The 18,136-nt window shown below is 48.3% G+C and overlaps 1 protein-coding gene across 7 annotated transcripts in view; it reads left to right on the top strand.

Moving 5' to 3' along the window:
• Lpin1 (lipin 1) overlaps positions 1 to 18,136 on the top strand; it is a 103,628-nt gene that overhangs the window by 77,547 nt on the left and 7,945 nt on the right. For 6 of the 7 annotated variants that reach the window (XM_029484351.1, XM_021179735.2, XM_021179740.2 and 3 more), the window contains 7 exons: positions 976 to 1,045; positions 3,545 to 3,637; positions 7,996 to 8,075; positions 13,008 to 13,134; positions 14,407 to 14,555; positions 15,232 to 15,318; positions 17,185 to 17,337. In XM_029484351.1, coding sequence (XP_029340211.1) covers positions 976 to 1,045; positions 3,545 to 3,637; positions 7,996 to 8,075; positions 13,008 to 13,134; positions 14,407 to 14,555; positions 15,232 to 15,318; positions 17,185 to 17,337 — 759 coding nt within the window. Of the gene's footprint in view, positions 1 to 975; positions 1,046 to 3,328; positions 3,407 to 3,544; positions 3,638 to 7,995; positions 8,076 to 13,007; positions 13,135 to 14,406; positions 14,556 to 15,231; positions 15,319 to 17,184; positions 17,338 to 18,136 lie in introns of all 7 variants that reach the window. The other variant, XM_029484352.1, reaches the window with a different exon arrangement.

Below are 18,136 nucleotides of genomic sequence, written 5' to 3'. Positions count from 1 at the left end.
GGTCCACATTTTCTGTCATCTTTGAGCACTCTATCTTTTTTTGTTTGTTTGTTTGTTTGTTTTTTTGAGGCAGGGTCTCTCTGTGTAGTCCTAGCTGTCCTGGAACTATGTAGACCATGTTGGCTTCAAACTCCCTGAGATCTGCCTACCTCTGCCTCTCTAGTTGCTGGGATTAAAGGTGGTTGGCACCATGCCCAGTCTCCTACCTTATTTTTGAGATGGGGTCTCCCACTGAATCTGGAACTTGCTGGTTTGGCCTGACTGGCTGACAGGCAATCCCCAGGCATCCCTCTGCTTCCACACTTCCCTAGCACTGGAGTTACGGGTCTGTGCCACCAGGCTTGGCTTTTTAATGTGGGGGCTGGGGATCTGAAGTCAGAGTCTTTCAGGGCATGCACCTTACTTACTGAGCTGTCTCCCCAGCCCCATCTTGGGAATTTTAATATGTGCCTGCACCAGAGGTTGAAATTGACAATGTCAGGGGTGGTGCCCAGACCGTGGGACTTTGACTATATCTGGTCCTATGCATAGGCACAGCTGCCCTTAAGTTTAGAGAGGTAGTTTATGGACATCCGAGGTCTGTGGTATGCAGTGATCTCTACTGACTGTTGGTAGACTTTCCCCACTGAGATGAGGTGACAAGTGGCTTTTCTATGTGTGGTCTCAGGAGGTTATGGAGTAGTTGCCTGTCCCTTTTCCATCGAGGTCAGTAGGTCATGGCTTGGAGCAAGGATCACAGTGGGACTCGACTGCTGCCCAGCTAGTGGCATGCCTGTCTGTCCACCCCCACCACCTTGTCTGCTGCTGATCCTTCACCATAGCTGTGAGGTGAACAGGAGGGAGGGAGGCATTGTGTAGACAGGATCAGTGCGGAAGGCTTGATAAAAGGCGTCATTGGGGTCCACCTGTTCTGTGACATCCCACGTGACAGTAGACACGGCCCCCTCTTCTGACACCATTTCCTTGTCTCGCTAGGTATTACAACTGGACAACGGCAGCTCCTCTACTTCTGGCGATGCAAGCTTTCCAGAAACCTTTGCCAAAGGTGAGCGCTAACACAATTAAGAAAAGGGGGTTGGGGAGGGACAGGGTAATGGGGAGTCATAGCTTGGCTTGGGAAACCTGAGGCCATGGTGTCCTGATGCTCAGGAGTTCCCATATCAGTGTTTGTCATCTCCCTCTCTTGCACCTGACCCCACTTCCCTCCCGCACCAGGGCAAGAGTTTGCAAATCATGGTACTGTAGGCTCTTGCTCCCACTCCCAACACCTAGAGTGGCACACACCAGGATGCAGAAACAAGGGAAGTTGCAGAGGGAAAGCATACTTGTGGAAAGGCAGGAGTAGACCCCGGGGCAGATGCACAGGTCATGACTGTCAACAGGTGTTGACAGAAGAAGCCAGTCCAGTGCCTGCTTCTCCAAGGCAGGGCTGAGGATGGGACTTGAGTAGCTCCTGGCCTGCAGGGGAACAGGGGAGTGGCTGCAAGCCAGAGCTGGATGAGGAAGGCAGCCCCGCCAGCCCCACAGTGTTCACCTCCTTCTCCACTTGCCTAGAATTGCTCATGTCTTCTGTGTCGTCTTCCTTCTAGATTTTGGGCCTGCTCTTTGGGCTGTGGAGTCACAGTTTTTGATGGGCTAGTTCCTGACAGCCAAGGAACTGTTGCAGTCTGTTAGATCTTTCCCAAGTCTAAGGTTTTGGAGGTCAAATCTCACTTTGTTTAGCCTGGGTGTCCCTTTTATGTGAGCTGTAGCTTGGGGGTGGTGGCTGTGTGTTTGGTAGCCCTTTTCAATATTGTAGCTGAGGCACAGCTTACAGATGACGAAGCCCATGGGTTGTGATCTAGTGGATTAGGGGTTCTGCTAACGCTGTTCCTCTAATACAGAACTGGTTTTCAATGTAGTATTTAGCCTTTGTTATGCTGTTGGTTACATAATTAGCACTTTTAAAATGGTCTTGGTGACCGTGCTTCACACATTTCCTTATATAACAGTGCCCAGAGTAGGAATGGAGGTAGGACAGACTCTTCATGCCTCACTGCTCAAAGCTTGATCACTTCTAAACTGGTTCTCGGCAGAGCAGCGGAATGAGCATGAATGGTACGGGCAAATGGGGTTTTGTCTCTGGAACTGAGTGCACTCCCCCAAGCCTCTCTGAATATGTTGCAGCCTGGTTCTGGACCACAGTTTGGAAGGAGGCAGTTGCTCGGCTTACAGGGTCTAAAAGTTCAGAATCACCTTAGGGTCACCCCAGTGTCATTTGCTAGGTAGCCTGCTTGATGGTTGGTGGTGGCTGTCCCATTTATCTATGAGTTGAGGCTAGTTTCTTAATCTGAACTTTATTTTCTGTCCCAGTGATGTGTTTACTCATGAACCGGCATGGAACTTTTTGGATTGTTGTAGATTTAACACCCAATACCTACTTACTGTAGTCCTGTCCGAGGGTTTTCTTGGCTGTTTTTGTTTGTTAGTGGACCTTAGATGCCATCTAAAAGGCATAATCCTGTTAGGTTTTCTTGTTAGGTTGTATAGCTTGTCTCTGTGGATGAACTCGCAGGGGTGGAGGCGGAGAGAGGACAGTATATCTGCAGGCTGTGCTGTCCATGAACATTGTATGCACAGTTTGCATTTGAGTGGACTCAGTTTACCTTCTGTGTCAGATACGGATCTCTTAAATATGAATTGCATATCTGAATATAAGTCTGTGAAGCATGTATCTATCTACCTACCCATGTCCTGTTAGATTGAAATACTTAGTTTCTCCACTCTGAGATTTCTCCATTAGCTGAGATAATGGCTGCTTCTAAATGGAAGAGGGAAATGTAGATAACATTGGCTTTGGCCCCCAAATAGCCTTAAGCCAGGCATTGCTAGTTAGAATTATTTACAAAATGACTATTTTATATCTAATCCCCCCCCATCAAGCTTTGTATGCAAGGCATCCATATGAGTTTTGTCTTTAATCTTTGATTTTGATTTTTAAATCAATCTGCTAAACCTCAGTTGGTCAAACTTTGAAAACTTAAATTTGCCAAAAAAAAAAAAAGAGCCATGCATTTTGACTGTGCTGGCGGCAGCTGTGCATTTTGACTGACTGTGCTGGCGGCAGCCGTGCAGCTTTTTGGTCCTGTGCTGCAGCGACCACGTTTTCCTTTTCTTGTTTTATTTTGTAGTCGCCATATTGAAGCTAGTAGTACTGTACTGTCATCAGCCATTGTACTGTGAACACTTAAGATCTACTAACCACTAATGGTTTCTAATCCTTTCTTCCCTGTTGTTGCTGTGGTGTTTTCTGTTTGTTGTCTGTTGCTTCTTTTCCCATCTTCTTAAGTCTTCGTGTCTCAGTTACCTCCACGGGATTTTGGACGCCATTAGGTTTTGCCTTTCTAAAATTTTCAGTCCACCCACAGTATGTTGTGTTCTGTTTCATTTGTTTGCTTTTCGCCTCCGACTTTGATTTGCACGTATGTTTTCTTTTGTTTTGGTCGTGCTAAGTTGATTTTTTTTTTTTGGTTCCATTATTTATGTTACCATCCATTTAAAACAGGCCACTGTGGAATCCATCATGAGAGATAAGATGCCCAAAAAGGGAGGAAGATGGTGGTTTTCCTGGAGAGGAAGAAATGCCACGATCAAAGAGGTGAGTGGAGAGCGTGACGTGGGGTTGCACCCAGTGAGGTTTGGCTTGGTGTAGATGGGTTTACTTCTGTCTGTTTGTAGGTGTGAAATAAACACATGCCATAATACCGGGTTTCGGTGAGCTGGCTCTACTGCAAAGGGGCCACAGGTAGAAGGTGAACAGGAAGGAGGAGAGGCCAGCAGAGCCTGGCTCTGTCACCTTCTGGCTTGTAGATCCAAGTCAAGTTGTTTTTCCACTCTGGGGTTTCTTTATGAGTAAAAAGGAAGATGTACTAGGTGCATGTCCTGTTGCCGGGGCAGAATACCCAACAGCAACTTAAGGGAGGTGGAACTTTTTTTGGCTGACAGATTATTGAAAGCGCGGCCTATCACGGTGGAGATGTGAAGGCAGCAGGAGCTTGAAGCAGCCGGTCACATTGAGAGATGGAGGCTGGTGCTGGCTCAGCCGGCTTTCTCCTCTGTGTTCAGTCCAGGACTCCAGGCCATGAATGGTGCCACTCACAATTAGGGTGGGTCTTTCCAGGCAAATTAACCCAACCTAGATCTCGCCAAGTTAACAGTAGTAACCGTCACAGAAGGGTTTCGCCATAACTTACATTTTAAACACGTTATGCTGATGAGGGTTGTGCTGGCGAGACTTGCCATGGCTCGTGACTGAGCCCTTGTAGTCATGTCCCTGAAGGGGCAGGTCTGATACACATGGCTTTGCTTGAGATCCTGGGAAAGGCCCTGCTTTTCCTGGTCTCTCTCTGTCTCTTAGCCCCTGTCCAGAGCACTTTCCTTGCTTGGCCTCCAGACTCAGGGCTCTCCTGGCTTTTCTCCCCTCTCTCTCAATTGCTCTTCCTCTGGCCAGCTGCACGCTGTACGTAGGGTCCTTTCTCTTCTGTTTTCACCACTTGGTTTTCCTCCAGCATCCACTCATGCCTCTAGGGTGACTCGATTTCTTGTTTCCAGGCCAGACAAACCAGACGGTCCTTTGTGTTCCACACCCATCTGTCACTTAGCCAGCTAGGCAGAAGCTTTGAGGCATGCAGGTGTGAGGTGCTCTCAGGCACACTCAGGGTGTCCCTTTGTGGGAACAGTGGGCTGGGAATGGCTCCACTGGCCGTCTGTGACTGGACATGGCCTTTATTCATATCCTCTCCTTGGAGGCTTATGAGGATACGGAATAAGTGTTGCTCGAAGTTGAGCATTTCCCTTGCTCTCCCACAAGTCCAGACCACCTCCCCCTCTTCCAGGCTGCTCTCCAGCCCACCCTTGTCTCCTCTTTCTCGTTCTCTGTATCGAGTTGGATTGGCTTGTTTAAGGTGGTGATCCTAATTTATGTTGGTCCTTGCTCAAATCTTTTTTCATTATTGATGTGCACATGTATGTACATGTGTGGTAATGTGCACATCTTTGTGTGTGTGGAGTACATATTTATGTATGTGTGAGTGTGTGTGTGTGTGTATTTGTGCTGTATGTGTGCATGGTAACGTACACAGCCCTCTGTGTGTGTCTGTGTGTGTCTGGTATGTGCTTGAGGCCAGAGGAGGGTACTGGGTGTCCTGCTCTGTTCCTTTTCTCCCCATTTCCTTGAGACCCTGTCTCCCACTGAGCCTGGAGCTAGGCTGGCCGTCAGCAAGCTCTGGTGAGCCTTCTCTCCGAGACCTGCCACAGATCTGGATTTACGGGCATGCCTAGCCAGGCCCTGCTTTTTCACAGGTGCTGAGAGCTGATGCAGACCCTCTTGCTTGTGAAGCAAGTGCTCTTCCTATTGAGTCATTTCTTCAGTTCCTGATTCAACCTTTTTAGTGGCTTTTCAGGGCTCCTACAGTGATGACCAAGGTCTTCATCATCCTAAAGTACTTGTGTGTTTTAGCCCTGCCCTCTCTTGTTATCCTATTATTGCCTTCCTTCTATCCTTTAGCCTTCGTGACTAGAATCAACTCTGCCCCTGGGCCTTTGCACATGCTCTTTCCTCTAACTACTGCTGTCAGGATCCCTTTGATCCCTCTTCACTCAATTAACCAGCAACTTAACTCTTTTTTTTTTTTTTTTTTTGTGCCAGATTAACCCAGCCTGCTGTTGCTGGTTTTGTAGGCCATGTCCTTCTCCCTCCTGAACTTTGTCAGGATTTATAACTATACATTTATTAGTGAGACCATTTGACTAATATTTCTTACCTCCTCTACACCCTAAGTTCCAGGAAAACAGAAACCTCTTACAGCTTTGCTTCCTGTGGAGCTGGTAGAGGGGTGTGGTGTGTACTTACTGAGCGATGGTTGTTTCTGGAAGGTAGTATAAAAAAACAGAAGGCTATGCAAACACTACCAGCAATGTCACTGAGCTCACTTGATTCTGTGAGTTTAAAGGGAGAAGGTGCCCTGAAGAGCTGTATGCAGATCCAGTTGTTCTTTGATGTGCTGCTCGGGCATCTGCATATTGCCGCCTGCTGCCTTATCTCCAAGCGTTTGTGCAAGTCCGCACAAGCATAGACGCCATCCTGCAGTGGACTCAAGCATAAAGGGCTTTTCAGTTTCCTTACCAGAGGGCAGAATGTTCTAGAATTTCAGGAAGAAGTACACTTCAAAGACTTCTTATTTGTAGATTTCCTAGATTCTCAACAGTTAGAATTAAGGGGAATTCCAGTGAAGTAAGGGGCATTTATGGAAATAAATGTTTCTCTAAAGAATGGAAATTATTTCCAAATTAGCCTAATGAAAAGTTCTTAACTGTGGTGGCCAAGTCACTTACTTAAAATCATTCAGTCGATAATACATAACTGGCTATGTCTGTTGCTTTTATCTTGTAAAAGAAAACAGAGGCTGGGCATGGTGATGCATGGCTTTAATGAGTCAGAGGCAGGTGGCTCTCTATGAGTTCAAGCTCAGCCTGGTCTACTAGAGTGGTCTAGTGAGTTTTAGGTCAGCCAAGGTCACATAATGAGACCCCGTCTCAAAAACCAAACCAAGACAAAACAAAACAAAAGGAAATGCAAAAAAAAACGAACAATCAGAAACAAAAAAGCCTACATAGTAAAGCTGGGTGTGGCATTGCATGCCTGTGACTGGGATACTCCAGAGGCAGAGGCAGGAGAATCACCACAGGTTGGAGACCAGTCCAGGTTACATAGTGAGTGTCAGGCCAGCTAGGAATTACTTACAAGACTCCTGCATCCATCCATCCATCTATCCATCCATCCACCCATCCACCCACCTAGCCACCCAAGCCACCCTGCCACCCATCCTACCACCCAGCCAGACACCCTGCCACCCAGCCAGACACCCAGCCAGATACCCTGCCACCCTGCCATCCACCCTGCCACCCAGCCACCCAGCCAGCTAGCTGAAGGACTATTTCAAACTAGTTTCCAGTGTGCTACTTTAAGATATTTATTATTAGCTTGACTTAACGTCACTTCCCTTGAGAGTCTCTGTTTAGAGTCTCACTTACTGCAAACTTGCAGTGGTCTTCCTGTCTCAGCTTCCCCAGTGCTGAGATTTTAAGCATGAGCCTTCATGCCCCGCCTAACTTGCTTGCTTTATTAAAACATGACAGTGGAAGTAGTTAACCTGTCTCCTGACCAAAGGACACACACAAAGGTGTCTTCACTGTGTCTCCTACATCTGTTGACATGTTCTATGGCCTCTTCTGACTCAGTGGTGGTCCCCTGTCCCTGTTGCGTCCCCTCCCTGATTCCTCCCTGGTGTGTCAGGCTTTCTGTTTGAAGCATCAACAGCCACTGGGTCAGCCCAGTGTTTGAGAGGCTGAGGGAGTGAAGCTGAGGGAGCGAGGCTGGAGGAATCAGCTGGCTTGCCCTGTGGTCCACAAACTCAAGCCATGCATGGGCTTGGGCCCAGGATTTTCTTAGACACACCAGGCTCTCTCCCATATATCCAAGAGCCATATCCCTTTAGGATTACGCTGCATTGGAAGAGAGAAATGTGTTCTCATTTTCCCTGAGAAAAATATGGTGTGCAAATATTTTTGAACATTTCTATTGGCAATTAGAAGAAAATACTGTGAAAATGCTCAGGAATCCAGGCAACCCTGATAAAGCAGGCACTTCTGTGACAGGGATGATGGCGTTTGGTCGGGGGCCAGGAACACTTATGGATAACAGACTCATTTCTGTCAAAAAATGTTTCTCAGCTTGATCTTAGGATATTTCTAGGCAAGGAGGTAATGAGGACCTGCCAGAACAAACATCCCGCCAGATCTTCCTCTGTGTGTTTGTGTGTGTGTGTGTGTGTCCCATCCTGGATGTGCGCCTTCGCTGTTGTGCCTGGGCCTTAGGGAGCCCTTTGGTGGGACCCGAGCTTTTGGAGAGTCCGTTCTCTTTCTTCTGTCTCTGATGGCCTCTTTTCTTTTCTCTAGGAAAGCAAGCCTGAACAGTGCCTGACTGGGAAAGGCCACAATACCGGAGAGCAGCCTGCCCAGCTTGGCCTGGCCACCAGGTATGGATAGCCAGTGGCCCACATCCTAGGCCTGGGTTCCTCTGGAGTCAATAGGTGACCGAGACTGGGAGTGGTTTATTTAGATGGTCGTCTTTCTCCTTGCGCCAGAATATACAGCTTCTCTGATAGTTGAGGTTCAAGGTAAATGTGAGGCTTCATCAAGATACTTAGCTAGAATGTCTCTACTGGCCCTGGCATGTGTGGTGTGTGTGTGTGTGTGTGTATGTGTGTGTGTGTGTGTGTGTGCGAGCGCACAGTGCACACATGCAAGTATACTTGCCTGGGAGTGCATGTGCGAGGTCAGAGGTCAGCACTGGACTCTTCCTCGTTTGCTGATGGCTTCCCTGTGCGCTGGTTCATTTACAGGGGGAACCTGGCTTAGGCTTGTTCCCTAGCTCCTGGCCACAGCTATGTACTTTAAAGGATGTCTTCCTCTGTCACTTTCCACCTTGTTTTCTGAGGCAGGATCTCTCACAGGACTCAGGCCTGGCCATTGAGCCCTGTCTCCATCTCCCCCAGCCTCAGCAATGGGATTTTATTATTATAGTGAGCTGCTGAGCCTGGGTTTTAAGTGGATGCTGGTGATCCCCACTCAGACCCTCATGCTGGCATGGCAAGCACTTTACTCCACTGAGCCATCTCTTCAGCCCCTGGTTGACTTTTGGTGCCGTAGTCAGCGTCTGGCATTCTGTCTTCAGGGCAGTCTCTGTAGGACTTGAGGGTGCCTTGACTCTGAGGGCGATGTCCTTCATCTGTGCTGATGCTGATGCTGGCACTGAGGTTGACATGGGATAGTATCACACTGACATACTGATACCTGGCCATTGCAACCTTCCTGTTCCTAGGGAACCAGAGACTGCATTTCTTACTCAGCAGCTAAAACCCATGGACAGAGTCACCGAGGGCCCCATCCACATTTTCATCAATTTTGTGCCTTGGAGGCCAAGCCCATTATGGTTGGGGCATGTTAAGAACATGGAATCTACCTGATCTGATGTCCCTGCACCCTGTGCCTGTTCAGTTGCAGGCAAAGCCGGCTTAGGTTTCATGTCCTCTGGATCCAGGCCACAGCTCTGCACCTTAATCTAATTTGTTTCTAAAAGTCTCTATTGGTAGAAGCTTGTTCCATTGACAAGGAAGGGTCTGCTTTCTTATTCTCCATGGAGAAGGCTAACTAGGGGTGGGGCTGGGGTGGGGTAAGAGGGTGGAGAACTAAAGACTGGGATGTACACTGTGTTGTGCATGGATGGGCTGCTCTCGGCGGGAGGCCCTCTAGGTTTACTCCTGGTGCCCACGTGGTGGCACTTTGTCCTTCTCCTGCTGCTCTGTGCTCTCCTGTGCCAGGCCTGGGATAGATGCCACACGCAGAAGTGTGAGCCTCAGCACTGTCTTCCTGTCATTCTGGTCAAGAGTTCTGTCTGTGTCTGCAGTGGTGTCTAAAGGCCAGAGTGGCTCAGAGCAGGGCTTAGGGCAGGGTGGTGTCAGGTTGCCTCTCTTCCGTCTTTGACGTCAAGACTCTTCTCTGCATCCCTGTCTGTGACACAGGGTGAGGCTCCCTGAAGTCTCTCTTTCCCGTCAGCCTCATGGAATGTTGCCAGTGAGCCTGTGACAAGAATGCACAGGCGCACCAGGCCAGACCGTAGTCACCTAAGGACACATGGCAATCCTAACTAAACTGGGCATTTTAAACTATTTTGAGGTGTACTGCGCGGGCCACATGCTGGGTGTCTTTCAAACTTAACTGCTGTTGCAGGCCAGGCCTAGAGCTGGAGGAGATGGCCCTGGGGCCCAGTGAGCTGTTAGGAATTATGGGCAGGGACACAGAGGTCACGGTGCCACTGCTGGTCTCATCACCACTTCTCTCCTTTCTGTTTCTGGCCATGGAGGAACTCGGGGACATGGGGGTGGGCTGAGGGTGGAGGGACAGCAGGACACTTGCGGAGCACAGCTCTGGGAGTTGATGCGTGCCGTGGTGGGCTTTCTTGCTGTCTGGACTGAACTGTGGACAAGTTCTTTCCTGTTGTATATACGCAGCCCCACTCTGCCCCGTTATGAATTCCATTATCAAACTGAAGAAGTTAGAAATCGGCTCGTGCATAATGGAACTGAGACTGGAATGTGTGGAAGCTCTCTTGAGGGATGTGACTCTCTTCATCTGTGGTGGCACCCTTGACTTCCACTCTTGTCAGAGTCATGTGGATGCCTTTAAAGAAGCTGGCATCGGAATGGTTTTCTGATTGACAGACTTGACTGACAGAACCGTCCCCAAAGTTCCATAATTGAGCAAACAGCTTGTCACCATACAAATAATTAAAATGCCATTTGAAAAATGTGTGCTGTGACAAGCACTAACTTAAACGTTGTTCACAGTTCCTCATCCGAACACGGAGTTTTCAAATGACTTGGGGCCCTTTTGTTGCTGTTTGCAGCCACCGTAAAGCAAGTGACATTTAATGAGCCACTTCAAGAGGGTTGTGGAAGGCTCTGCCTAGGAACAGCCTGTTCCACTCAGAGTGGTTAGGGCTGGAAGGTGGCAGTCTCCAACCGCTGTCCATGTGCCCATCAGAGAGCTGCCAGCAGCCAACTGTACAACTCCCGCTTTGGTGTTGGAGTCTGTGTTTCCCTCCCTGTATTCCGTCAACATGGCACGCCACATGAATTTAGTGGGCCGTTCTTTTCCTGAGCGGCAGATGGAAATCACAGCTAGTCCAACTTGCACACTCATCTCCCCCTCCCCCAAGGAGGCACACATCAATCTGTTGTTGCTAAGATCTGCAGTTACATTCAGATCTTGCTTCGCTCTAGTCTGGCTAGAGCACCAAAGCTTTCCTCTTCAGAGAGGGCCCTTCAGCCTCATCCCACTTGACAAGGATCCCTTTGTCTGGAGTGTGTCATGTGGCTCAGGACCGTGTCTGCCCTGGGTGCTCTGTAGGGAATCTGCAGATATTGGAAGGGGAAGGGACTTTGGCTGAGCATGCTGTTTTATGGGAGAGCTGACTGAGGTACAGAGAAAAGTCCTCTGGTGTCTGGCATTGGGCTCAGATGTCTGTTTCATTGTCCGCACACTGTTACTGCTGCATCCTGAGGTTTGGAGGGGTGGAACTGAGTGTGTTCTGGACTTTAGGATGAGGTTAACAGGCTGAAAGGCAGGAATAGTTATAATTAATTCATCTTAAGTAGTGCAGCATGTGTTTCCTTGGCCTGGTAACCTTGGGTGTTCAGATCGCAGCTGCTGCCTGTACTCCAACTCGAGCCGAGCTCAGGTCTGTCTCAGATCAACCGGAAGGAATTACAGCCTATACATGGCCTGTCTCCTTTGGCATCATCTTGACAAGCTTCGGGATTGTCGAGAGTACTTCTTCTCCAGTCCTGGTGGCTGTGCTGGGATTGACTTGTTAGGCATAAGCCCACGGAGAGCAGGCTATTATCTGTTTTTTTGTGTGTTTTGTTTTGTTTTTTCCATATCTGGCTCCATCCAGAGCCAAGCCTCCACACAGATGTGGGGTGCTGTGTGGGGGCTCCCCTTAGTGACTCCTTGGTACTGGGCATCATGGGGCTGTTTGAATCACTTCCTGATGACCACATGGTGAGGAGCCTTGTATGGGATGCCTTGTATGGGTGACCGTGAGGCAGGCCAGGGAACAGGGCAGGGATGAGCTGAGAGATGTTGGAAGGAGCACTTCCTGAGGTAAAGAAAGAAGGAGTTCTATGTGCCTATTGTTTTGTATAAAGGGATGAGAGAGTTGCTGTGCTTGTTGATGTATTTATTTTTTGTCAACTTGACCCAATCCTAAGCATATCTTAGAAGAGGGAGTCTTAATTGAAAAAAAAAAAAAAAGACCTCCTTGAGATTGGCCTATAGGCAAATCTGTAAGATATGTAATGATTGATGTAGGAGATGCCCATTTTACCACGGGCAGTGCCATTTATTTCTCGGCAAGTGGTCCTAGGTTGTAGTACAAGAAAGCAGGCTGAACAAACCATGAGGAGCAAGCCAGCAAGCAGCACTCCTTTGTGACTTCTGCTTCAGCTCCTGCCTCCAGTTCCTGCCCTGCCCTCCATCAGTGATGGAGTTTGTGACTGGACAGTGAGAAGCTGAAATAAACCCTTTTCTCCCTATGTTGTTTTTGGTCATGGTGTTTTCTCACAGCAGTAGAAATCCCAGCCAGGACCATCAGGGACATGCCTGCTTTGGGGATACTTGGGTTTTTCCATTCTGTCCAAGGCCATTAAGCGCTTCGCATGGGGCTAAGACTTAGGGGGCAGAGCAGACACTATTAGGTTGGAGATGAAGCCATAAAATTGAGCCCAGGGACCAACTAATTTACTGACCTGCTTTCTATGGCGCACTTAAAGACAGCAGCCTGAGTTTTTCCCTGCCTCCCTGCCCCAGCTTGGAGGAAGGAGACAGTAGAGGAGCAGGGCATTGGTCTGTGGATGCTGTGCTGTCACAGCTTTTGGCTCACAGTGACATCATAGGAGTCTTAGGGGGAGGGGTGAGTTGGTAACTCTTATTAAGCCCTAATTGTTTGGAGTTGGATATGAGGGAATTGATGGTGTTTGGACTGGAGACATTTGGACTTTTAGGGCTTGGCCCTCAGCCTTCTGTGGAAAGAGAAAAGAAGGCAGGAGAGTGTGATTGCATTTGTGATTTTCTGGGCCAGAATGGATGCAGTTCTGCTCATCAGGAGTGGAATCACACTAGTTAACAGTGAGTGATGAGGGTTCGTAAACTGGGGAGAGATGGCCCCCTCCCCCTCAACACTGAAGCCATGTATGAATGGGGATTGAAGAAGAGTTCATTGATAAATCTAAAGCCATATGGCAAATGACCACCCAAGAGACCCAATTGCCTAAGTCATTGATTCGGGCCTAATGCATTTTTAATGGTTACCCAGATGCCTTTCCTAATTGCATCACCATGTGTTCCAGGATAAAGCATGAGTCATCCTCCAGTGATGAAGAGCACGCAGCTGCCAAGCCATCAAGTTCAAGCCACCTCTCTCTCTTGTCCAATGTCAGCTACAAAAAGACCCTGCGGCTCACGTCGGAGCAGCTGGTGAGTCTCAGCTGTGGTTCTGCTCCTCGGGTCATGGCCAGAGAGAGTTTAGAGCTTTGTTGCAGGTCTGGGAATTCCTTCTACTTTCCGTGCCCACTTAGCCCTTCCTAGACCTTTGAGATGCCAGCATGGCCACTGGTGGCCTCACACCTCAGTGGTACCCTGTGTTTCCAGCGTTCAGATGGACTCTCCGCGTGACTTTGCGTTCTGACTTGCTCTTTTTCTGACCTAGAAGGAGGAGACAGCTTTGACTGATCCCGTTTATCCTCATTATCATTGCTTGAGAGACTTTGTAAGGCCTCTCCTGAGTGATTTTGCTTTGAGAGAGATGCTTGTTAACCCAATCGCATCTATAAAATTGATGGAAATCAAGCAGGTGTGAGGGGATTTAGGGAATTTTAGGAAGAAAATGGTTCCCCCTCCTTCCTCTTGTGTGTGTGTGTGTGTGTGTGTGTGTGTTTATGAGACCTTCCCCACCCCGGACTTATTTCACATTGTGACCATCCAGCGAGCAGATATTGCTGCTTTTCTATAAATAAAGTCTTGTGTATTTTGTAAGAATTTAGGGGAGCAGGCTTGGATAGGATGGTATTTAAATGGGCAAAGATGATTCCGTGTTTAGCCATGTGCAGGGCCCTGGGGGACACTGGGTCAACCTTTGGGTCTGTGTGACCAGCGGCTGTGTCTCAGAGTATCCCAGCAAAGACTCAAGCCTGACCAAAGGCGGTTTTGTTTGAATTTGGTATGATGTGCTTGAGCCCAGTCCACATTTTTTACGGATTTAAAAGGCCTCTTTTTCCAATATGTGTCGTTGCGATAGCAGAACCGTGCTTCTGAGGACAAACATTGTTGCCTGTCTTACATTTGCGTCCTCACATCAAGGCACTTTACATTTCCTAGGTAATGGTGTGACTGAGGAGAAGCCTGGTTGCCTGTCACTTAACGCTGCATTCACTCTCTGGGTACTGATCAAGTCAGCATTATGTTGGAATCGGAATGCCTTGTAAAGAGGGGCTGGTACACAAATAGGGCTAGAGAGGGCTGGACTTGACTTCAGTTGCTTGTCCAGCCCTGGAAAGAACTAGAACCAGAAACAGAAGAGAGGACTTTGTAGAACTGGGGGAAAGGTTTGCTTTAAAACCAAAGTGTTGTCCTTATGGGATGGGAGCCAAACGATGCCTCATCCAGACCCCTGCTCAAGCACACAAGTTGTTCATGATTTTATTTATTTATTTATTTATTTATTTATTTATTTTTATTTTTCATTTTCAGAAAAGCTTGAAGTTGAAGAACGGCCCCAATGATGTGGTGTTCAGTGTCACTACCCAGTACCAGGGCACCTGTCGCTGCGAGGGCACCATCTACCTGTGGAATTGGGACGACAAAGTCATCATCTCAGATATCGATGGGACCATCACAAGGTGGGCTTGACTGTGGTGCGGTCTGCAGCCAGCTTTCATCTTAGTCTGAGGAGCACTGTGGGACCCTAGTACAGTTTCTGGTGTAGCTGGAACTGCACAGATGGGGCAACGCCTTGGCCTCAGCAGCTGCCACTAGGGCTGTGGCTTGTTTCTGTTTGGGCATCATACTCCAACATGGTGGGGTTTGGAGAATACTGTTCTAGAATGGTTAGCAGCCCTTCACTTGGGTTTGGCAAACTCAGTCTTCAGCATTGTGGCTCGCCATAGCCGTACCTTAGTGGTCTTGCTTGATTCTGTGAGCCTGAGGCTTTCTGTTGAGAAAACCATGGATTTCACTCAGTCACACTGTTGTTTCTTTTAGTTTTTTTTTGGTTTTGTTTTTATGTTTTTGTGGGTGCACATGCATGTATGCACATGAGCATTGACTTCAGGAATCAACTTGTAACAGTCTATTCTGTCCTTCTGGCCTGTGAGGGCTGGGATCAAACTCAGGCCACTAGACTTTGTAGCAAGCACCTTTACCCTCTGAGCCATCTTGCCAGTCCTCATTCATACTGTTATTTGTTTGTTTTGTTTGTTTTAATGAAGCATGAGTAGTGAATCTAAGCCAAATGGACATTTTTTTTTCTCCCCTTGCAGTAACCCTTTGCTTTTGCTTGTCTTCATCTTTATTTAGATCTGACACTCTTGGGCACATTTTGCCCACGCTGGGAAAGGATTGGACTCACCAGGGCATTGCAAAGCTGTACCACAAAGTAAGCCAGTAAGTATACATGGCTCTGTTCTCTACTCCCATCTTGTAACTGCCAGGGTGTGAACCCCCACTCGGTATCCAGAATATCTCCCACCAAGCATGGAGTGACTTACAAGGTTGGGGGATGGGTGTGTCACTGCAAGGAGAGGAAATGAAGGGACAGTGATGGCAGGAAACTCCGTGTGCACAGTGACTCCTGCCAGCTCCCAAGGGAAGCCTAGGTGGGTCAGAGATGGCCAGGAGGTGCCAGGGGAGGACTGTTGTACATGCCGGGATGAAAACAAAGGCAGTCATACACTGCCTTTTACATACACTGTTTATAATCCAGGACGTGCGTTTGGATAAATAGAGAACATGCACATTTAGGGGGAGGCTGCCGTGAGGTTTGGCTTCCAGAAGTTGAAGCTGGCAAGGATTTCATGACCCTGCGAGACGCCCCCTGCCCACAGCCTCCCATGGCTGGCCTGTGGTTTAGAGGCACAACCATTCTCAACCTGCCTCCACTTGTGTGACACTGAGAACTGCATCTGTTTACAGCTGAAGGAAGGCAGCAGACCTGGAGGGCCAGGATACTGAGTAATTCCTGGACAAGTTGGCAAGGGGTTATCACATTGAGCAGACAGTGTTTAGTGAGGAGTGACTAGGTCCCACTGGCCAGAGGTGTCCCAGCTGGTTTCATTGACAAGGTGGCTTTCAATCTGTGTCTTCATGGATGAGCAGGGGTTCACAGAGGGAAGCTCCCCTTGGTGGGAAGAGAAGTGGACTGTCCTAGGGTTTCTGTTGCTGTGAAGACACATCAGGACCACAGCAGCTCTTATACAGGAGAACATTTCATTGGGGCTGGCTTACAGTTTTAGAGGCTTGGTCCATTATTGTCAGGGTGGGAGACATGGTGGCAGCATTCAGGCAGACATGGTGCTGGAAAAGGAGCTGAGAATTCTACATCTTGATCCTCAGGCAGCAGGGATGAATGCCACACTAAGTCTTGCTTGAGCTTCTGAGACCTCAGAGCTGGCCCCCACAGTGGCACACTTCCTCCCACAAGGCCACACCTTATGCAGTGCCATTCCCTATGGGCCTGTGGAGGACATTTTCATTAACACCACTGCATGACCCCAGTCTAAATGCTTGTCTAGGAAAATTTGATAGTGGTAAATCATTTAAAACTATTTATGGGCTAACTGTGGGCTTTGAAACTTTTAACTGTTTTTAAAAAATTTTTTTTATCCTGTGTTGTGTGTGGTGTGGGTGATGGTGGTGGTGGTGGTGGTATGTGTGTGTATGTGTTTGTATGCGTGGCATTCCACAGCCTGATTGTGGAGGTCAGGGGATAGACAGCCTTCAAGAGTTGCCCTCTATTCTCTTTGAGGGCAGGGCCATGCTGAGCCCCATCTTGGGGCTGACTTGCTGGCCAGCCTGGTTCTTCCTCTTCCTCATCACGAGCTTGGCCCCATCTCTGGCCATCTTGGGCTATGTGGAGGGCTGAGAGCATGCAGCTGAGGAATGATAGCGGAGAGCCTCAGACTCCACACAGACTTGGGCTGAACAGTCTGTGGTGCTGCCCTTCTCAGTGGTGGACAAGTCTTACCCCCAACCCCAAGCACAGGAATGTCACTCCAATCGTGTGCTTACCAAGGGTTCTGTAGACACTACCCATCTGTGGGAAGCACCGGATGGTCTGGTTTGCAGAACAGGTGAATGGTCGCTTATGGTCAGGGAGTGCTACTCTAGCTAGGATTTGGAGAGCTAGTCTATGATGTAGTGAGAGACTTTCACATGTGGGCCACTTGCAGCTATGCTGTTCTTCATAGGGCTGAGAGAGCAAAAAGTTGTATCCCATAATGCTATTCAAGGTGAATGGATTGTATCTTTCAGGAATGGCTACAAGTTTCTCTATTGTTCAGCACGTGCCATTGGGATGGCGGACATGACAAGGGGCTACCTGCACTGGGTCAACGAGAGGGGCACCGTGCTTCCACAGGGCCCGCTTCTGCTCAGCCCGAGCAGCCTCTTCTCTGCCTTGCACAGGTACTGCCCAACCAGCCAGCTCCGTGCACTGACTTGCCGGCCAGCCTGGTTCTTCCTCTTCCTCATCACGCGCTTAGCAGGATGAGTAGCCTGTTGGTCTGGAGACGTGACTCCGCTGGTAAATGTCCTTGCCTTGAGCCCTAGAAGCCATGTGTGTATATGAAGTCATTGAAGATTTCTCACACAAGGCACCAAAATGCAGTCACTTTGAATGCATTAATAATAAACTCTGAGTCACCAATAATTCGTTACTCTTCCATTAATGTAAGAAATCATTCCCGGTGTCATCTAATCAAGAATGATCCCAGATTTGGTTTTTCTACTTCCTCTCCCTCTCTCTTCTGTCTTCTTGTCTGTCCGTCCTGTCTGAGTCTGTGCCTGCCAGACTTGTAAACCTCTCCCTGTTTGTGTATGTATACGTATCTGTTCCTAACCAAGGGTTTCTGCTCTGTCTTCATTGAACAGCATAGAAAGCATCACTTGAGGAAGGAGTGAGGGAGACTTTATAGAAATATTTAACGGAGCTTTATAAGGGATCAAGTCACTGTCTCCAACTGACCCTGACTGACCGAGATAACAAATATTGTTGCTTATTAAGCAATATCTAAATCTTGTACTCAACATTTATGGTGGATAGGATGGCTTTCAACCTCTGTTTTTGCTGTTTTTAGGAAATTATTGTTGTAACATACAAATACACACATGTTACTCTGGTCAGAGGCATAGAAGAGTACATAATTAAGATTACAGCTATGCATTAACTTAGATTGTACAAACCGATTACACGGGAACTCCGGAG

This window comes from Mus caroli, chromosome 12 (genome assembly GCF_900094665.2).
Source record: "Mus caroli chromosome 12, CAROLI_EIJ_v1.1, whole genome shotgun sequence".
NCBI lineage: Eukaryota > Metazoa > Chordata > Mammalia > Rodentia > Muridae > Mus > Mus caroli.
This window is presented reverse-complemented; position numbering and strand designations above follow the sequence as displayed.